General features: G+C 38.5%; 1 protein-coding gene across 4 annotated transcripts in view; it reads left to right on the plus strand.

Moving 5' to 3' along the window:
* MAPKAP1 (MAPK associated protein 1) overlaps positions 1 to 21,432 on the plus strand; it is a 105,588-nt gene that overhangs the window by 5,696 nt on the left and 78,460 nt on the right. For all 4 annotated transcript variants that reach the window (XM_080561409.1, XM_080561410.1, XM_080561411.1 and 1 more), the window contains 4 exons: positions 2,930 to 3,096; positions 3,502 to 3,825; positions 8,642 to 8,731; positions 13,559 to 13,707. In XM_080561409.1, the coding sequence (XP_080417535.1) occupies positions 3,567 to 3,825; positions 8,642 to 8,731; positions 13,559 to 13,707 (498 nt within the window). In that variant the 5' untranslated portion in view covers positions 2,930 to 3,096; positions 3,502 to 3,566. Of the gene's footprint in view, positions 1 to 2,929; positions 3,097 to 3,501; positions 3,826 to 8,641; positions 8,732 to 13,558; positions 13,708 to 21,432 lie in introns of those variants that run through there.

Consider the following 21,432-nt stretch of genomic DNA (forward strand, 5'->3'; position numbering starts at 1 on the left):
AGGGGGTGAGCGAGAGCGTTCGTATCCGGCGCGTTGATTAGATAACGTGTAGAGACTGAGACAGATGAATAATAAAGATCGAGAACAAAGTGAGGGGCCGGTTTGGGTCTGTCCACCCGTGTGATGAATCACGGAGGGTGTTTGCTGATAAGTCGTATATCATCAGAGCACTAAACTGTATATCATGTCATACATAAATACCGTTAAGGCTGCGTAGGTTTCACGTTGCTCCTTTCCCTTTTAGTCTTTGCACAGAGTGCGCTTGGCAGCTGCCTGCAAAATATTTCATTTGATAGTAGTAGAATATTTATATACTGCAAGTATTAAAAGAACATTTACTTTTTGTTTATGGTTGAGGAATGTGTAAGTTGGTGGTGCTCAGAAAGCCCCTGACTTGTGTAAGTCAGCTCCTGCCTGCAGGCGTGGTAGCGGTGTGTGGGTATACGGAACGCAGAAGTGACTGCACGCTGGCAGATCTGAGCAGCTCCAAAAATTGATCTCATATCTGTAATTTTGCTGGAATTGATGACGTAGAGGCACAAAGGTATTCATATAAAGGTTTGCAAAACTGAACTTCGGTTCTTTGAATTCTTTAACTGTCATCATTCCTCTGACCGGATCTGTGCTGTCTAATTTTGCTTTTATCAAAAGGAGGAACCACTTAGAATTGTGTAGATAGCAAATACTAAGGTATGGCGTAAAAATCTAAATTGAATTTTGAGGTCAGTTTTCTTTTTTTGGAGGGGTGTTAAATATTCATCGAATTTTCAGTTGATGTCACTTTATTGAGATGTATTCTTTTGAAATTTCCTTAAGAGGAGGGAGAAAAATGTGGTTGTATTAAACTTCAGACTTTGAAACAGAATTTCTGACTGTTCTTCACTGTTCACGTTTATGGGAAAAGTGATTGCGTGTGTAAAATTGTAAAGAAGCTTGGGTAATTGAGCACACGGACTGTTAATGGCATGAAGTCGGGGTACAGAGTATAAAGGTAAAAATCTCGCATCTGCTGTTACATGTTGTTAACTCCCTTAGCAGACATTAAATCATTTCAAGTACAATAATAGTGTGGGAGGTAAATTAACTAACCATTAACAATCTTATAAATACACAATTAACATGCCAACATTTATATGACACATTGATGGGGCAGCAGTAATTTTTGATTGGGAGTTTGCAGACCTTTTAGAAGCCGAAGGCAGTTGCTTATTTAAACAAGTTCTTACTGCTTGCAGGTAAGCATGGCCTTTTCCTAATAAGCGGCGTGTAAGTGATTATATTCAGACAGCATTCGGAACGTCCGCGCTTGGTCGTGTTGGTCCCCTTGCAGCCACGTGGCGCTGGTCGCACCCCTGCGGCTCGCGGGCCCCCGGCACGTGCGCTGCGGTGAGGATGTTTGCCTCGTGGCCCCTTGCTTTGAGGGCAAGGAGGGGTCCTTAGGGAGGGCAGGCCTACTTTCCCTGATAGAAATAGTCAGAAAATAAAAAATAGGACGTGGGCTCGGCGCGGCCCCTGGAGAGCTGCGGCAGGCGCCGAGCGCGGCCCCCTCAGCGCCGTGCCCGGGTGGGCCCGGCCATCCCCGCGGGTGCCGGCGCAGTGCGCGGAGCTGGTGGCACCTTACTGAGACGGATGGTGGGGGCGGCCTGTTAATAACGAGCTGCGTGTCAGCTTTATTTCTCCACCATCCCGTTATTGAGTTCCTGCTTGCTGCTGGGTCTGTTGCTTAATAAAATACTTCTGAGTTCTTCCATTTTTTTGTTTTTAAATGGAAGAGAGAGAGTCTCTTAGAAAAGAAATGGCAGTATTTGTGGCCGAGGGAGGAAGCAGACCTAAAATGGTGGAGGATCCAATTCTCTACTTACTGGATGTTCTGACTACGGGGTGCTGCTGTTCGGTGGTGGGGAGGACGCTAGCAGAGGTGGTGAATTTGCAGCGTGTAATCTTGCAATATATCTTCAAAATTTAGCTTTAGCTCTGATTAAATGGATACGCAAATAAAGTATTACTTTTATTTTCAACTAAATGCAGAAGCTGCGTAGTGAGGCTCCTTATATGAATATATACCTTTTGCCTTGGAAGCCTATGGGAAAATGATGAATGCGTTTGCTGGTCCTGGAACACGCCTGGCTCATGCTTTCTTTCACTTTGTTCTGTTAAAATCCGCGAAGAAAAGGCCAGCTGCCTTTACCAGATTTGCATGGGATACTACTTCATGGGATTTAAATTTTATTTTCCTTTTGCTGACAGATGTTTTGCAAACAGTAACGATAGGGTTTTTCTGTTTGTTTTTATGTCTAAAATACTAAATTACCACATTTAGTTCTATAGCTGGCATAAACTTTTGCTCAGAGATACGCAAATGATTAGAAACGTGGTGGTGATTCTGAGCTTCTGGAGTTCACTTCTGGGCTCGCTTCTCCCCAGGAGCTGAGGTCCAAACCCCAGCAGCCCCCCCCCTGCTTCAGGCCCTGAGCCCCGCTGCTGGCGGGGGACCCCAGCTCTCCTGCCGCCTGTGCCCCGCGGTGCTGCTGCTCGTGCAGCTCTTCACAAATGAGCCTGGCAGCGAGGACCTTCTTCGCCTTTCGGCTTAGCTGCCAGCAGGCCCTGCTCTGACCTGGCCCGCCTCACGGCTGCACAAGTGCTCGTGCCGGCCGTGGAGGTGGTGGAAACGGGAGGGCCGGGCAGCTGCTCCATCCCAGGCAGCCCAGACTTGAATTAGATTAAATAACTGTAAATCCTCAGCTACAGTAAAATGGGGCAGCTGTTTGAGTGGGGGGGTTGTTTGTTGGTTTTACCTGCTACTTTGTTTTGTAAGGCCTCTCGAGTACTCTGAAGGAAATACTTTAGATAAGCGGTAACTGCTGTTGTTGAAGTGTTCAGGAATTCAGGCATGTTGGTATGTGACCACAGAGCTCTTTCTGTATTACAGCAGTTGTCCTATATGAAGCGCCGCGCAGCAGCAGATGTTCAATATTCAGCCCTGAGATACGAATCTCTTCACGTTTAAAGTCTTTCCTGGAAATCTGAATTCTGAAGGGGCTAGAATCGGGTAATCAAAGAGTTGCAGAGGCAGAAGGAAAACAAACGTTACGACAGGTGAAAGGAAATTCAAAATCCTATCTGTTTTTGTAAATTTATTATTTTTAATGGGCAACTGTTTATTTTGTGTACATTCTTTCCATCCTTCTGTGTGTAGTACTTAGAATATTTCGCCTTATAGCAACCATCCCTTGGAAAGCAAGGGGAGCTGTCTGGAGCTCTTTGTTTGGTTCTCTTGGGATTCAGGTTGCAAGCTGTCCTCCAAAGCCACCGTTCTTTAAATGGATCTCAGCAAGCAGTGTAACTCAAACTGGAGCAGAATTAAAATAGTTCACTGTACAAAATTGGATAAGATTTTATGCATCCAGAATATGAACCATCTTGATTCAGTATTTGGTTGTGATTTTTTGTTTTGTTTATTTGTTTGGGTTTCCCTAAGTGCTGTGTTTGTTGTATTTCTAGGTACGGTGTCCATGGAACAAGATGGAGAGAAGGTAGTACAGTGAAGTGGTGGTCCTGTGTACAGAATGGCTTTCCTGGACAACCCAACAATTATACTTGCTCATATTCGGCAGTCACACGTGACCAGTGATGACACAGGGATGTGTGAAATGGTCCTGATAGATCATGATGTCGACCTGGAGAAGTTTAATCCCTCGTCAACCTATGGGGACAGTGGCTCAGAAACACAGGGAAGCAACGGTGAGACTCAGGGCTATGTATATTCCCAATCAGTCGATATTACCTCAAGCTGGGACTTCGGAATTAGAAGACGATCAAACACAGGTAAGTGATATTTGCTGCAAAAACAATGTTAGCCTTTTAAATTCAGTTTCTGTTGGTATGACATGCATGGGCAAATCAGAGCATGACTAGCGAGAAACCTGCTCAAGTTTTCCTTTTGTAAGGTAGAGACCCTTTTTGTAAAAGGACATGTTATGATTCAGATACTTTAGTATGCTGTCAACTGAATTTTAATTGCTATTTTACTTAATCATGTACAGAGGAACATTGAGGTAGTCAGCTTTATATATAAAAAAAAAAAATTAACTTGTAAAGACATCAAGTCTAAATCCAAAGTACATGAACAGTCTTTGATATTTCTATTGTTAATGTCTGGAGGGGTGTTAACTTTTGAACAGGATCGTTCTTTTCTGAGAAAAATCTACCTAGTGATGCATCAAATCTATTTGTTATAAAAGAGAGGAATGAAGTTTGTGAGGCAGTGAAGTGAATGATTTGTCTGTATCTAGTCTTTTGAAGTCTTATATTTGAGAAAATCTTTGAGCTAGGATTTAAGTTACCAGTTAGTAAGTTTAAGGAGGATGTGCACCTTTTCAAAATATGGTCAGTTTGTCTTGGTGGGAAGAAAACGGTCCCATTTGTTGTTAGGAATATTTAGATTTCTACTTATACCCAAATAATGCTAAGTGCGAAAATTCTGCATTATTGAATATGTATGAAATGGTTGGTATTGGGTAGTTAATACTGATCTCTTTATTTCTGTTACAGTACATCCTATTTTTCCAAATTATCTCTGAAGGTATTATAACACCACCTAGAGCTCAGAAAAAACATCTGTGCTCTGCCTAACAAGTGAAATGTATGGTCTGAGATATCTAGTAATACCTTTTACAAATACGTATTTGTCAAAAGTTGCAGAAAAGACAGAGCACTGATCTTTTGTTCTCACGAGTTACGTTTGGAAATAAGCTGCAGATGTAGCTGCATCTGACTCAAAGGCATGTCGGAAAGGTTAATGTGCCAGATTGTCCAGCATTGTCCATGAAGATTTGTTTAGCTCAGTTGATGTTACAGTTTATAAGGAAGGAGAGGCAAAGATTAAAGATTTTCAGAATTGCTCCAAAGATTATTATTTTTTATTTCACCAAGTAGACTGATGAAATAATCTCCATTTAAATTATGTTTTGAAACTGTTTCAGTTTTCAGTTAGTGTCATATTCTAAAATAAAGGTAAAAAAAGCTCAGTCCAATGGGGAGCCATTTTTTTTGCCTTCTTTCATGTGGAATGTCTTTTACATTCTGTCATGTGTGCTGGTACAACCAGGAACATAATTCAGTTATCAAGGCAATCAGCTGATGATTTAAAATGGGGAAAAAAGCCTACAAAAATGCAGGCTGGTCACTACTGAACCCTTTTCAAAAATAAAGGAAGAAGAATAAAGTAAATAGAAAGCTAACTGTTTTTAATGTAAATGCTTTTTGCAGTAAACAAGTACTTAGTTCTTGATGGAAGAAAGCGTGTATATTAAGATACATATATAGTCATATGTGAAGGACATATTACATGCTTCTTGCCATAAGCAAGTTGTTTACTGTCTGAAATTAGGAACTAATGTGATGTGTGCTGTCACTATTTGAAAATGTTTTTAAGTTATGCTACATAACATTCATTTCTAGGTTTGGTGAAGTTTGTTTCAAAAAAAAAAGATCTTATCTAAAAGTGTGTTTTTTGTCTGATACAAATAAAAGACATTGAGTAACTTTGAGTTTTCGCTAATAAACTATTTTTCAGCTCCATTTAAAAGCATCTTTTATTTATGAAGAATAATAGCAAAGTGCCCTTTAATAATCCTACTACTATTGAAAAATGGCTGCTCTTGTGTTAGGATTAACTGAGTTTTAGTGGTGTGGAAAAAAAACACAACCAGTTGGAATAATTCAGAACAAAAATTGATCTGCTGTTAAGTGTGTTAAAGGGAAATCATTTAAATTAACCTTACCTCTTATTCTGTAACCAAAATAGTATCAAACATAAATGTTATGCTCATTCTGTAAGTGTGTGGTTTTTAGAATATTTACTGTGTCTCATACATAAAGGGGTCTATCTGTCTCAAGCGTGAAAACTCGCTACCTGTGAAATCTCCAATTTTTGCTCCTAAAATCTGTAAACATAAGGACGTTTCTTTATTTTATGGAATCTGTAACTACCCGAGTAGATTTAGGAAGAGCAGGAATGTTTGTTCTCTGAAAAGCAGTTAAAAAAGTTTTTACATGTGGAAACAAAAGATAGTGGAATTTTGTATATCAACAGGTAGTAGTGGTAGATGTTTTTTTAACATGTTAACTCTTATTCTCCTGGTTTTTATACCGTCCTAAATATAATTGTTTACTTATTTTGTCTTTTACTGTTGTTTTTGGATGGAGTATAACTTCTTTTGCAAAGCTATTGTAAAGTACATTGCCTTTTGTTATTAAGCACCTTACGAGCTTGTATCTGTTTGATAAATTATAGAAATAACGTGTTACTGCAGAAGAGTCAGCACATCTGAGAGGCTATAGAAGTATTGGTTATTAAGTAGATCTTGTGCAGATATGCCGATTTGGAAATTAATTTTATATGCACCCCAGTATCAAAGTTATCCCCTAAGACTTGAGCGGGACGCACAGTGGGCGAGACACGTGGTATTGCACATCGTGTTCTGGGAGAGGGCAGGTATTGCCGTTTTTCCTCCTCTTCTGCGGGAGTTGGATGGGCCATAGGGGTCTTTTGGCTCTTGCTCCACCCCCTCACTGCCTTGACGCTGCCGTACCCAGAAAAAAAAAAGGTAAAGCTGAGGTGGGTCTGTGCAAGGTGTTACAAGTAGGGGAAAGAAGCGTTTTTCCCCTTCCATGTGACTGGAAACAAAGGCTTATCTAGCTGAGACAACGCGTGGTCGGGGGCACATTTCACGTAGAAAGCTTTCAGGCTAACGTGCTTGTGAGAACGAACCTTAAGTAGTTCAGACTTGTAACGTGGGTACTGATCATTCCATCGCGTTTGGAGTTGCTCTAAAACAATCCCCCAGTGAGCGATAACTTACCAGCGACTGCAGATGGAAGAACTGGACTGGGTTCGTGAAGACTGGCCGCGCTTTGCCCCGTTTGTTGTGGCGAGGGCTGGGAGCGACCCTCGCTGCCCCGGGCCGAGGCGCAGCACCCGGCTGCTGGGCGGGCGGCCCGAGGCCAGGGGCTCCCCTGTGGGTCAAGGTCCCGCTCCTGAGCTGCCGATGGCGGCCACCAAACGGGATGAAAACGTGCCTCCTTCTCATTTTTCTTCCCGTGTTTTCCTTTGTCTGTTAGATTCATGTTAATAACGGATGTTTTGCGAAGGCCCGCCCGTTCAGGAAGAGAGGGTTTCGGGAGGTAATTTTGAACTTCAGTCAGGACAGTAATTAGAGGATGGGAAAGGAAAAGGCATTTCTTTCAGAATAAAATATCTGCAATACTGCAAAATACTGCAATAGTGGTTTACCCAATATTTCCACTTATAATGAGGGATGCCACCTTTCTTATTTAACGAACAGTCAGATGCACAGAGGTATTTAGGCACTGACCTCGCGCCAGGGGAAAATAGGCGCTGGAGTCCCCCTTTGTGTCTGCACCTTCAACTGCTTGTTGCAGCTGTTAAACTGCAAAGTATGTGAAGAATTTTAATATTTTTTCATCAGTTACCACATTGATACTTTTGGGGTGGATGGCGGATTTATTTCTCTGTCCGCAGTTCATTTCAAGGGCTAAATGAAAAACAAGAATAGTAGAATAGAAAATATTTATTAACCTTGTTTTAATTGGTGAAGTGGCTCAGGGAACTCAAATTGTATGTAAAAATTGTCAGAGTAATTTAGTATTTTAGAATCTCTTCTAAAAACCCATTTTAGTTAATGAATTATCTCAATACATCAAAATTGCTAATTTATCCAGCAAATTGTTTCCTTCAGTGATCAACATTATCAGTCCTACTTTCCAGTCTAATCTTCTTTCTTATTTTGAGTGTACCTTTATACCATCGGTTAATTCTTGGGGTCATTGTTTTGGGTAGCTGCTCCCAGGTTTAGTTAACAGTAAGAGCTCTCTCAGGAGGCAGTCAACAAAAAGATGATCTAAGGTATTGTCTGGTACCCTGGCCTCTAAGTTCTTCGGTATTACAGCTACTTGAGGCTTTTTGCAAACCCTGTTTTGAAGATGGAGTCAAAATACACGTAAAGAAATATTATATTCATTTTAAGATTTGACTAATGTTGTGAAGATACAAATCATTTATTTTACTACCTATAAACTGTTTCAGCACACTGAAGAAAAAGCTATGCTAATTTATATAGCTTTGACATTTTATAATTTTCATGATTTTTAGATAAAGGATTTTATATTTAAAACTTTAATAGTCTAGTCTGAGTTCATTTATCTTTAATTTTTGAAACGGGTAGAGTAATTCATAACAGTAATTTTATTCCTGTAATGTAATATTCACTTCAGTTCATTTGTGCATTAAAATTCCTTTAAGACCGTTATTAATGATTTATATAATGAAATGTCATATTAATCACAGAAGTTTTCACATTTTATTATTCTCTTCCATGTTAATACTATCTTTATGATCTCTATTAATGTTTTATATCCTCTAATTTCAATTATAAATCAAGAACATTTTCATGTTTTTGTTGGTATTTGCTTTTCAGGGGTGCCACCTTTAAAATTTTATGACTTTTTCCCCTACACATGCAGTATAAAACATCTTTATTCATATAAAGGTAGTTAATTATGTCTTTGTTTATAGTAAACTTTCATTGACAAACTTATAGTTATAATATTTCTTTTCAAGCTCAGAGACTAGAACGTCTGCGGAAAGAGAGACAAAATCAAATAAAATGCAAAAATGTTCAGTGGAAAGACAGAAATACTTCTTACTCAGGTAAGAAGAAAAGATCATCTATTTTCCTACTGGTTTTATTTCTGCTTTTAATGGTTACAGCATTTTCAGTTTGTAATTTTCACTTCAACGTTCAAGGCATAAAAGAAATACTAGCTATTGTATTTGCCTGCCATTCCCCAGTTATGCGGTTCCCATAGTGCGTTGTTTGGGGGGGGAGGTTGGGGGCACAGGCTTCCCGCTTGTTTTCAGCTATGTCTGGGGTGTTCCAAATTATTAATAAAGGCAAAGTAAAGATTAAATTTTTTAAATCTAGTTTGTTGGTTTGAACTACTTAGAGTGGCTGCCTTTTTTTTTAATGTGAGTTATTAATACAGTGTTTGTGTGTTCTGTCATCTTGTAACAACATTGTTATCTTCTAATACTTTTATTATCTCAGTGAGCAAGAAGTGGCAACAGGAAAGATTTTAGTGTCAGTGTGAGATATTTAAGTAACAGGACATACTATCGTTGCTGTACGGTACCTGATTGGCAAGTGTCTGCATTCAAAATGCAGGATCAATATCTCCATACAAGTTAGGTTTTTCTGGCTATTTCCAGAGGTATTTGGCCTACACAGTAAGGAGGAATTTCTTAGAAATTATATTTATAGAATTTTTATGGTCACTTCTCTGGATAAGGGGGAAGTCTATATGCGATCTACTTAAACAAAAGCATAATAAATGCTGTCTTAGCTTATACTAGTATCAGTGACTTCTACAAGAATATGCTGCTTTTTTTACTGTTATATAATGAAGTGCTTCTGACCGGATGTTCTACATAGCTTGAATTGTAATGTATGAAATTAAAAATCTGTCTCAGTTCTCTTATTTCATAGTTCAAGCTAGTATCTATTCCTGTTGTATTTGACACACATTCAACCTTTGTGTGGTCTGTCATGCCTACTTCTTTCAAAATTTGTGTATATCTTAATGAGGTCCCCATGTAATCTCTTTTTTTTTTTTTTTGCCTAAATCCTTGTATCTTCCTGGCTGTCATTTGCAGAGCCTTTTCCAGTTCTATAGCATCTCTTTTTAGAGGACTGAACAAAGCTGCTCACATGAGCAACCCGGTTGCACTAATCCTTAGTACAGTGTTCAGCTATGGTTGATACCTCTAGTAATGCATTCTAAAATGTTTCTGCCTTCATTTCTGTAAGCTGAGCTGTACGTTTTAATCTGCCATAACCTCAAACTCTTTGGTCAATATTTTTGTAATGTTTGACCATTGGTGATGCAACTCTTTTTTTTCCTTATCCCTAATTTAACCGCTTGATACTTCTTTGCAGAAATATCCAAATTGCACTCAGATTCCAGCTTCCTCCTGTCTGTGTGTTTTCTTATTCACGTAGGCTCTACCATGACGGTTAGTTCCTTTTACGCACTCCCTTGAAGATAAACGTGATGCATCAACCAGCAGCGAAGGAGGTGACCTGCTCATTAAAAATGTGCTGGGCTTTCGTTTGCCACTGCAGAAGCAGGCAGATGGATCAGGACCTCCCTGCTGCAGATCAAATTTAAATAAAAAAATAAATTATGTAAAAACTCCAGGCACTTGGTATCTCTCTTTATTGGCAGAATTGATTTTCTTTCTCAGCTTAGTAACTGAGGTTCTTCATGTTTCTTCACTTACTTGCATGAAGAGCAACACAGTAGTAATAGGCCAGGAAAAAGAGAAGCTTTAAAACATATCATCTGTATCTCCCATTTTGTTCTGCGTGTGAGATGCTGTCTGTTCTGTTCCTTGAGTTTAGCATTATTGGTAAATATGTATTAAAGGAGTAACAATAGATACAGCAGTTCTCACGTGGGGGAATTTGGCTGTCTTCTTCCAACTGTGTTTATCTGAGCTTTAGACAAAGTCAAGCTTATGGCTGACATCTTGCGAACTAAAAGGATGCCGGAAGGTTGCTCTTTTGTACTGTGTTAGTCTGAGAGCATCATCTCCATAGATAACTCGTCACAGAGAGATGCCCTGCTGTAAAAGGAGACTCTTACTAGCGTTTGCATTGTCCTGGAGGTGGTCATAATGTATGTATGTAGTCATAATTTGAGGTGTTAGGCAAATGAGTATCCTTCGTGATTCTTTTTTTTATTACTATATACGTAAATAAAAAGTCTACTAAGCAGAATAAAGGGAAGTGAGAGATGAGTAATTTTGTGTATGGTAATAAGAAATAAGGAACGTATTTTGTACTAATCTGTTTGCCTGCCATCATGAGACAAGCTACTTGCCTTGTGAAAGGAATGAATTTGAGAGGAGGTTGTAGAAAAGAAACTGTGCATTTGGAGTTGGTTAGGGGACTAACAAATACAAAGATGCTTCAGGGGCACTGACTGACTGGAAGTGAAGTGGAACACACTGGAGGTCTTTTCTGTTCAGCTGTGCCACCAATTCACTTCAGCTTGATGTGCATCAGTTCTTTTTCAGTAGAATGAAAATAACATCTCAGCTTCATGTCGTATAGAGGTCTTGCTGTCTTAGTAAAGCAATTTGTGGGTCCTATAAACCAAGTGTTGATATACATAGGAAAAGGTGACTCTTCTTTTATAAAATGCTAGGTATTTTTAGATTAGCCTATGAAAGCAAATACTAAGTCATTGTATTTTCATCTTCCATTCATTCATTTAGGAACAAATAGAATGTGAATTCACAATGTACTGACAGAGTCATTCAAAAACTTCGCACTTCAGCTCTTATATATTAACTTGTATAGCTAAAAAAAACACAAGCTGGAACAAAAAACATGCACAGAATAACAGGAAAGCTTACTTTCAATTAAGAATTAAAAATTATGCAGTTAAAAAAAAAAGTAAAAAAAAAACATTAGGTCTTTTTCCATGTTTTTTTTCCATGAATTTTAAAAATGCTTTTTCCTAAGTTGAAGGAAATAATTGCAACTCTCTCAGTTGGAGTCTATAAGGAATTACTTGACAAAGTGTGTGATGAAAGATGGTAGATTATAGAATCTATCTTCTAGGCCTTTTGCACAAATCTTCAGAAGGTTTTAGGTTATTCTTCCTAACTGGGATGAATTTTTTGAAATTGTGATATTTTTTTTTGAAAAGGAGAACTGTTTCCTCAGCCAGCTGAATTTACTGTCCTATAGAATGCGCTATTATTTAAACTCTTCATTCACGTAAGGTATTTGACTTGCGTGAAAGCTATACAAAACTCAAAGCAAACCAGATGTCACTAATGAATGCAGAATAATTTTCAAGATCCTCTTTTTGCACATCCCGAAAAAGGAAACAATAAGCAAATCATCTTAATGTTTCCGTAGAGACTAAAACACTTGCTTGTTCACTTGAGCCATTAAATCCATTATTTTCAATCCAAAACATAATGGGTGAGACCATTATTTTCAATCCAAAATAAATGGTTGAGACCGTTATTTTCAATCCAAAAAAAATGGATGAGAAATACCAGGTAGGGGTAATGCTCTAGCATAATTGTAGTTGAGTTTTTCTGTTGTTGTTTGGTTGGTAGGTTTTTTTGTTTGTTTTTAGCAAAAGTAAGTTTGTGACAAAAAGCAGAATCCCCAGTGGTGTTTAAGTTGCCATATTTTTAAAAAGCATTTAATCAAACTTTTTTGGTTAATCGCAGCCTCTCACAAGACTGTTAGGTATCCATTAGTACAAATATTTAATAGGTTTGCCAACTGCCTGAATTTTCAGGCTGGTAAAATAAATTGCGTTTTTGAGTAGCTATAATCTGACAAGTTTTAATTTCACAGTTTAAGAAATGAATCAACTCCCTGTAGATAGAGTCCCTAGTCAGTCTGCCTTAGGAGCTTTTTCATTTCCCTGGAGGAGCAACACGTAAATCTCTGAGATGTGAGAGAATCCAAATGCATGAATGAAGAGCAGGGTCAGTCCAGGAGAACTGGTGTTGGTTCTCAGATAATGATTGATTGAGTTCGGGGGTTCTTTGCTCCTAGAGCAGATGTGGAGAAAACTTGTCCAGATTCAGTCGCAGTTTCTTGCAGATGAGACCCATTGGTATTAATAATGCTAAAACACCCCAGGCTCTGTCCTGATTTTGTAGTGTCCTTGTAACATAAGAAGCCCTATTTAATTTAATTTATTTATTTAAGTATTCTTGTAAATTTTGAGTTAAACTGTTGCTGGTAATTCAGCTATGCAGTCTCTTCATATGAAAAGAGCTTTACAATGGAAGCTTTTATGAGACCTCACAGACCCCACAAAGTATTCATTAACTCATATTACCTCTGTTTTTAGAAATTTTTTTAGCTTTTTTAAATTGTCCTGAATGGTGTTTGTGGGTTTGACACTTTGAGAGGAGACCATATCCAGTCTACCACAAGAAGTAAAATCCAAAGGAATGGTTCTTTTGGATCAGATGTAGTCTCTAGCCTACTGCTGGCAGCACAGTGACATTATAGTATAGTAATAGAGTGTAATAACACGTTACAAGCTCAATTTGAAATGCTGTTGCATGGCCTATTGCAGATGTAACTACAGTTCTTTAGAAAAAAAAAAAAAACAGTCATGCAGAAAGACCAAAACTGTCTAATTCTCTTTTTGAACCTTTATTTTTATCTCGACTCAAGTGGATCTTGTAGTGATGAGTTCATTGTATGGGGAAAAATGCGTGTCTTCCTCAGCCAGATGTTAGCATTGTTTAAACTTCTAATATTTTCATATTTTTGGGCTATAAAAGAGTGATGGTAGATTCTGTCTTGCTAAAGCATTTACTGTTTTATATACTTTATTGTGTTATCCCTCTTACAATGTCATCTTTTTGTGGTAATCAGTAGTCTCTGTACATCTCCTAATACAATACTCTCATCTCTTTTCTGATCTACAGCAGAGGAGCTGAGCTCACTGTTTGAAAAAAAGAATTTCAGAGTAAAATCTCCATGTTCTGGGAAGCAGTCAATATTGTCTGTGCGCCTTGAGCAGTGTCCACTACAGCTGAATAACCCCTTCAATGAGTACTCAAAATTTGATGGCAAGGTAAGTAAACCAGATATTTTTCTCTTATATCCAGGTGATCCCTGACCTGAAGATAAGCCTTAGGCAGTTCTCGTGTGCATTTACTGGTTCAAACGTTAATTAGTCTTTGTAGTAGGCCATTAGTTATTTTGGAGTGGTTATCTGGAAACATGCATCTCTTCATATTAAACATAATAGTTCCAGATTCAGTAGAACCAGTTCTCCACTTTTCATTACAAAATTGTGCCTTACCTTGCTGTTTTTCTCCTCCAGCAGGTTCATTAGGTAAACGTATAGTGTGGCAGAGTTCTAGATCTTACAGAGTCGATGGTGAGACCCTTTGTATAAATGATTGGTTATTTGGCACTTCTGAAAGTCTCTTCTGCTTAGTCACATCACAGCACTTGCTAAATATTCCACTATTTGTGCTGTCTTTATCTTCAAAATGCTCTCACAACAGTAGAAAAATCCACCCTCTGTTTAGAGGGTAGAAAAGCGTAGCTGCAACAGGACAAGATCTGTGGGGGGAAAAAAAGGACTAAAGAATGTAGTTCTGTGTAAGTATTCATTTATGTAACAAGTCAAGGAGGTTCACTACAAACCTGGGGAGGTTAGATTGATTCTTTGTCTGCACTCATTTTAAGAACTTGCATTTGTTACTGCTCCGAATTGTGGATTACTATCTTCCCTTGTATGCAAACTAGTTACTCTTTATTTTCTTGCTATGTCATAAAGTCTATACTGAAATATAAATGTTGTGGTGGATCAGTGCCATTTTTCTGAAACAATTACAAATACTGCATGGATCGCTTTTCAGTTGGATTTGTTCATTTGTTTGTGAGTGTGTGAAGTTTGAGCTTCATTGCCATTCTGATGGAAGAATTGCATATTCTGTTAAGTATTCTTAAAGTGGAAAGTCAGATATGTAACTCCACTAGCATATTTAGAAGTAGTTAGAGTATTTGTAGAATGGTAACTTTTAAACCATGAAGTTCATGTCGCAAAAGCTGCCTCTATTCTTACTTCAACTACTATGGACCAGTAAGTATAATACTAATTCAGTTTTCCAAAATGTCTGGCCTCATTAATAAATAATAGCACTGCTTTGCTGACAACACTAAGACACCTTGCTGTTCTTATCTCATGAAATTTCAGTTTGGCAAATGTTTACATGTACTTCCAACAGTTACAGACAGTGGAAGTAAAAATAACATCAACACTTCTTTAAGAGAAATTTATTATAGTTGAATGGTGTCCCAGTCTTCTTGATTTAATACTTGAGCATGATTTGAGATCACTGCTAGAATTTTTATCAGGAATTTGAGAAACTTAAGCATGTTTCCCTCCCATTTTGATAATCAAAATTGCTTTTTATTTATTTATATGAATTATAGTTGACTGTAATGAACATCTTAATTTTCGTATTTGTCTGATATATTTAGCAGGTGATTGTTCCATTTGAAGGCAATAGTACTGTACAAATTAGTTTCAGATATTAATGAAATACATCAGTGTTACTCAGTTGTGATGTGTAGGGTGAGATTTAGAAATGAAAATACTTAACTCTCCAAAATAATTGAATTGGCATTTTGTTAGGCTATAAACAGACTATATTAATTATAAAAAGATTGTTTATATTACTCCAAGTTTTTCAGTAGAGTGCTTATAAAATTTATTCTCTAGACATCTGTATCTATTGCCATTTTTTTAATACCTACTCGACCATCTGAGATGTAGAGGAAACATTATAGTTTGCTAGTGACTTATTCTACTTACATAAATTTTGCTGTATTTTCAGGCAGTAATATAAACATCAAGATTTTCTTTTTTTTTTCTTTTAAAAAGTATTTTTAATGAAATATCATTGATCTGGTATTTATTGATAATAGATGAGCAGTATTTTTCAGATAAATGCAATTCTTTCAGGGAGTAGTGCGTGACTTATTTACATAATTAACAGAGCCACATATCTCTTGGGGAAATGATCTCTAATTGGGGAGAGGCAGGGGGGATAAGGAGGGGCTAGGGGCCTAATTAAACATGTCTTCTAAAAAAAAAACTACTTAATTATGTATTTACTCAAGGGATCACAGTGGCTCTGAAATCTTTGAGATTATAGCCTGGCCCTTCTTTTTTTATCAGTGTACTTGAGTATTGTAATGTAAGCTTTCAGCTTGTTGGCTAACACCCGTTTTGGGGTAAACCTTCAGGAAAGCTCTTCTTCGCAGTACGTGAGCTTTGTTCCTGTGGGTAGTTAACTGCTGCATGCTGAATGCTTCCAGCTTACCACTAATTCAGCTCCCTAACTGACCTGAAATGCTATAAAACCTTTCTATGCAGGGTCTTCCTTGCCCTGCCCCACCCTACCCCAGCCTTTGATGTATTGTTTTAAGCTAATTAGTTAAAAATAAGAAAACATTGCATGCAATAACGTCAACAATTCATTAAAATCCTTACATCTTGCAGGCGTTTTCTGCCAGATTTAGTGTCTTTTTCATAACCACTTCTGCAATTTTATGAAATAATAAAATTTTAAAGCACTCTAATTTCTTCCTGTTCTGATCAGTTCATTAATTACCGAAAAATTAGAGAATATGGCTTGTGAAATGCAACTACATTGGAAGCATTTTAATCAGCTCAAGAATTCAGGTGACTCTTGGCACATGGTTACACGGGACAGACTTGTGGCTTTCATGTGCATTGTAAAACTTCAGCTCTAACCAGAAGACACACTTACAACTTCTCATGCCTGCATATTCAAGTTTTTCCTTAATGTAGTTAATGTAAACCTAACTCTTGCTTGCACGGTTTGTAAATCATGTGGGTTGTACATCTCGGTTAATAAATCTTGCAAACTCTTGCTAAGATTATTGTATGAAGATAAGCCTTATTTATTAATTCAGTTGTCATTTGTATAGTAAATTACTTGAAGGCTTAAGAAATCAGTTGCCATATCGGTTTCCTTTATCTGCATGCAAACTAAATCATCAAACATTTTATAAGGAAATTCAGCTATATTGCTGTTTACAAGATTTGAAAAATCATATTTTGATGGCTTATTGTCCCAACTGGCTGACTGTTGATAAGGTTGGGAAAATAAGACAGACCATAAGACAGAGTCGAAAGCCATAGCCATGTACGAGCAATGAAACACAAGAGCATTGTAACCACTTGTTTCAGTGACAAAACTGTGAGATTCACAACATTCAGATTAACATTTCTTTTCAGGAGTAACCACAATTATTAGATAATGACTGTTGATTTTTAGCGGTAGGCTTTGTTGCAGAATCAAGACCTTAATCATTCAATTCCTCAATCAATTCTTAATCTTAATCATCTAAAATCTTTATTTTGATATTCAGAAAGAGGGTCTAGTATTACCTGTCTGCTTTCATTAATTGTTTTATAAACATACATCTTTTCATTTTATAGAAATTCAGAATAATCTTTTTCAAATCACAAGGGTAACTTGCGTGAGTTGCTGGAAAGTGGGGTGATGAGTCTTACCTGAGATATTAGTCATAAAGGATACTGATTTAGTACAGTATTAGTGTCAAAGTTATTCAACCTCATGACCGTTAGCAAAAGTAACTAAGAAGAAAATTGTTGCCAAGTTCTAATTACTGGGACAGAGGAAATGCATTCAAGAATTGACTGTTCAGCTCTGCAGGAACCTGCCTGACTAACTCTTGTTAAGGCCCCTGTTCACAGTTCCTGTGGAAGTCATCTTTGAAGCCCATCCACATCCATTTTTCTTTGTAGTCTCTGCCACCTTTAAGAAATTCTAATCACTAAAGTGTCTTGTCAGTTCAGTTTTTGAGATGCCTCTCACCAAATGGCTGCTCTTATATCCTTAGAGGAACGTTAACAAACACTGAAGTGCTACAGGACTGTTGAAAAAAAATAAATGCCAAAGATATGCAAAATAGTCAAAGAAGGAAACTGAAATCAAAATGTAAAAAAGGAATCATTCAGCTTTAGAATAAACTTGATGTGCAAGGCCAAAAACTTTTCTTGCATGCAGGCTAGTCTTCTTGATATTTGTTACTGCAAAATCCATAATTACTAGCTGACAATCAAGGCTTTAAGAAAGCCTTCTAGTTTTTCTGACCTTACAGGGGCTTTGTGGGCTTACTTGACTACTGGAGATAATTTAAAAATAGGTTACCATGAATTTTGATTGGACAGATACTCAAAATCCTATTGCAAAGAATGGTACCTCTGAATGGTATTAGTTTTTTTGTGGGTAATTTTGGTAATGTGTTAAAAACCAACAATTTCTCTTACAGCAAATGTTTTAAAAATGATGCTGTGGAAAGCATGGGGGGAAGGGATAATTCATGAGTGCTAATTGCTTGGCTGTTAATTTTCATAAGTGTTGATAGAAGCAGTTCCTTAAATTAAACTTTGTTTAAAATGTATCAGGGGAAATATTCCACAATGTCGGGCCTGAAGTGAAAATTAATATGAATGCTGTGGCAATTAACACATACTGGTTAATAGCTTTTAGCAGCATTTTGGGATGATAGTCCTTAAATACATTTTTGCATGCTGCTCTTGTTTCAGTCTTGTTGAGGTGTATTTCTGGATAATCATGAACAAATATTTTCCACAGTCTCCAGTATTAAATAGTTATACTCGAAGAAAGTACATAAAGAACTTATGAAAGAAGCAATACTGTTGTATTTAATATTGAGAATGTTTAAAACAATCCAGTATTAAAATCAGTGAAATATTTTTTTATTTAAATACTCTGCCCCAGAGCTGCGTAAAATGTCCCCATCTGAATAAGTTTGCATAGTTTTTTTTAAATCAGTTGCTTTTTCTGCCAATTTGAGTGGTTTACATAAAACATGCACTCTACTAAAATACTTGAAATAAAGATACTTAAGTTACCATTTATATGACCTTTCAAATGGTGTTTGGATTAGGTGCACGTTACTCTGCTCCAGCACACACCTGCTTCTAACATATTGTAATAAAATATACATAATGTTGCAGGTAGTTGTTAAGAGAGATTTATTAGAGAGAATTGTGTATAGTTTTTTTTTATGCTTTGCGAACAACAACTCAAGATCTGAGTTACACAGCCTTCCAAGTTTTGGAAGACTTGCTTTAACTATCCTTGTTGTGATCTCTCCGTGCCCCAGGTGGCACGACGTGGTGAGACGGGCCAACGCAGCTGCCGGAGAGGTATTTCGCTCCTGCTGAAGCGGAGGCTGTGCTGTCCGCCTGGCTTGGCTTTGCACTTCGTTCGGCCAGGTACAAGCAACGTTGCTTGGCATCACCCCTGCTGGGGGACGATCCCGCTCACCTGGGGAAGAGGAGCGGGCTCCCCGCACACCAGCACGGCCGAGTAGCACGTTCCTGGCCGGGGGCTCCCAGGAAGCTCCGCGGCCTCTCACCGCAGTGCTGCACCTCACCGTGCCGGTGCAGCGCTGTGCGCTGGTGCTCGCTCAGGAGAAGGGACGGGGACACGGGCACGGGAAGGTCAGGGACAGGCAGCGTCACGACGGGTGTTGCTGGTGTGGGCTGCAGCCTCTTGCTCAGCCCAGTTCCAGAGCTGCACCGTTGGGCTTTAGGCACCTGAAACAAGCGCTGGGAGCACATAGTTGTGTCCCGCTTTCCTGTCAGCATGCTGCAGCTCCTTGTAAATTTTTTCACCCAGTCAAGATGGGGAGTGAAGTCTCGTGTTATACTGAGCGTCTCTTGCCATCGGTGACGTGCATTGCTAATGACGTAGGGTTTCGTAATTTTGGTCCTTACGTGTAGCATCACATCTGCTATGCAGATTGAGTCCAGTCATGCTTTCCTTAAGATGGAGATTCTTAACTGAAAAATTACCACTTTCTAAAATAAATTTTCTTTCATAATACATCATTAACATGAGTAGTGCTGCTAGCTGAGTTGTATTTAAATAAAACACCCCTCTATTAAGAATGCCCGGTTTGTTCTTTATGGTGTCCAAGCTGTAGTGTTTCTGAAGCCTAACCAGCACGCGTGGCGGCTGGCGCTGCCCCCGCTGCTGCGGGAGGTGGTGCTGGGAGGAGCGAAGCCTGCGCCCAGGGGTCAGCCAGGCAGCGGCCTGGAGGTGACAGCACGCAGGCCTCGGGCTTCCATACAGCGATTAAAATATATTAAGCTCGAAAGTTGCTCAATTTAAAGTACTTCAGAAACTGTTTTGTTATTTCCTACAGAAAAGCCACTTAGCAGCAGACAGGGAAGTGCCTTGTGATGGTGGCTGAGCGCTCGCGCTGAGCGCCGCTGTGCGGGCAGGGAGCGGATCCGAGCCCCCCCAGGGCTGTGCCGCTCCCTCACGGGCCTGCACCGCAGCCGTCACCCGTCACCAGTGGCTCCGGTTCCTCACAGACGCAGTGCAGGGGTGGTGTGGCCGATCTGCTGGCCAAACTGTCGCCTGGGTAGCGTGTAAGGAGGCTGAATGTTGTTTTTTTGCTGTCACGTCTGTATGGGGACATGAGTTTTATCTCACAATTCCAGGCATTTCACTTGCATTAAAAAACATTTTTCAGGCCTTATGCAGGTTGAATTAATGTGAATCTGGTTTGATTAACTTCTTTCTTGAGGGCACATTTGATTCACTTCTCCCTCTTCTGTACCTCAGCTCCGTGTCTCTTGCTGCTGCTGTTCGCAGTTGCCCTTACTAGGCGGCATTCCTGCCTTACAGAGAAATCCCCTTTTGAAGATGGATCTGGGTTTGTTCATGGCTTGTTGCAGTGTTTGAGCTCGTTGAAATGAGCCAACAGCCCTATTGGGATAGTACTTCCCAAATCCTGCATTGTTTTGTGAAACCTTCTGCTGTCTGGTGTTTGCGTGTCAGGATCCTGTTGTCAATACTGCCGTGCTTCCCGTTAAACTCAAACTCTAAATAAGATGAAAGTAAGTTTTGAAGACCTGCAAAGTATGCTACTATGTAACAAAGAATTAAATTGATTTGTTATGTGTGCATTTAGCTACAATTCATTTTAATTGTCCTTATGAAGTTAAAAAGTATTAGTGTCAGATAAAGATTCATCACCATAGTATGATTTAAAGCTGGTGCTATAGAAAGCAGGCATGTGTTCTGGCAGATGTTTATATAAGGCACTGTCTCTTCTGACAGCAGTTAAAAAGTATGGTTGTAGTAATCAAATTGTGGTGCAGCATCTCAGAGGCTAGAACCAGATTGAATTAAAATAGATATAAGATTTATGAATAGCAATAGCTGTGATAAAATTTCACTACCTACTTTAATGGGAAGGACCTTTACACAGTACAAGAATAAGATTTTAAATTGTGCCTTCCAATTTTTTGTTGTTGTTTTTTTTTTTTTCTTTTTTTTCCCCTTCTGGAATAATATTCAGTTATGGAGAAGGAATAAGCATATTTTTGTCAAAGATAACTAAGATACTGTACTGTATTTTTAGGACTGCATAAATATTACTTCAGGAAAAATATGGGATATTCTGATTTCAGTGCTCATCTTTCTTCTACTTTCATATTTCCATAGGATTTCCTCTATTTTCATCTCAGAAAGGAATGATATCTTACTATGCTGAAGTTGACATTTTAAATGACAGAACTGTAACTGCTTAGGATAAAACTTTTCTTGAATCATGTTTCTTCTTACTGAGATGAGGTGTGAAAATATTTTAAATGGCTTTTTTAAATTCTGCTTTTAAAAGAAGACTGAGATGGCTTTTGATTCCTTATTGTGAATAGTAATAAATAGGTATTATTAGTGGGTTA

The sequence above is a fragment of the Anser brachyrhynchus genome (genome assembly GCF_964034855.1).
Source record: "Anser brachyrhynchus genome assembly, chromosome: 19".
NCBI lineage: Eukaryota > Metazoa > Chordata > Aves > Anseriformes > Anatidae > Anser > Anser brachyrhynchus.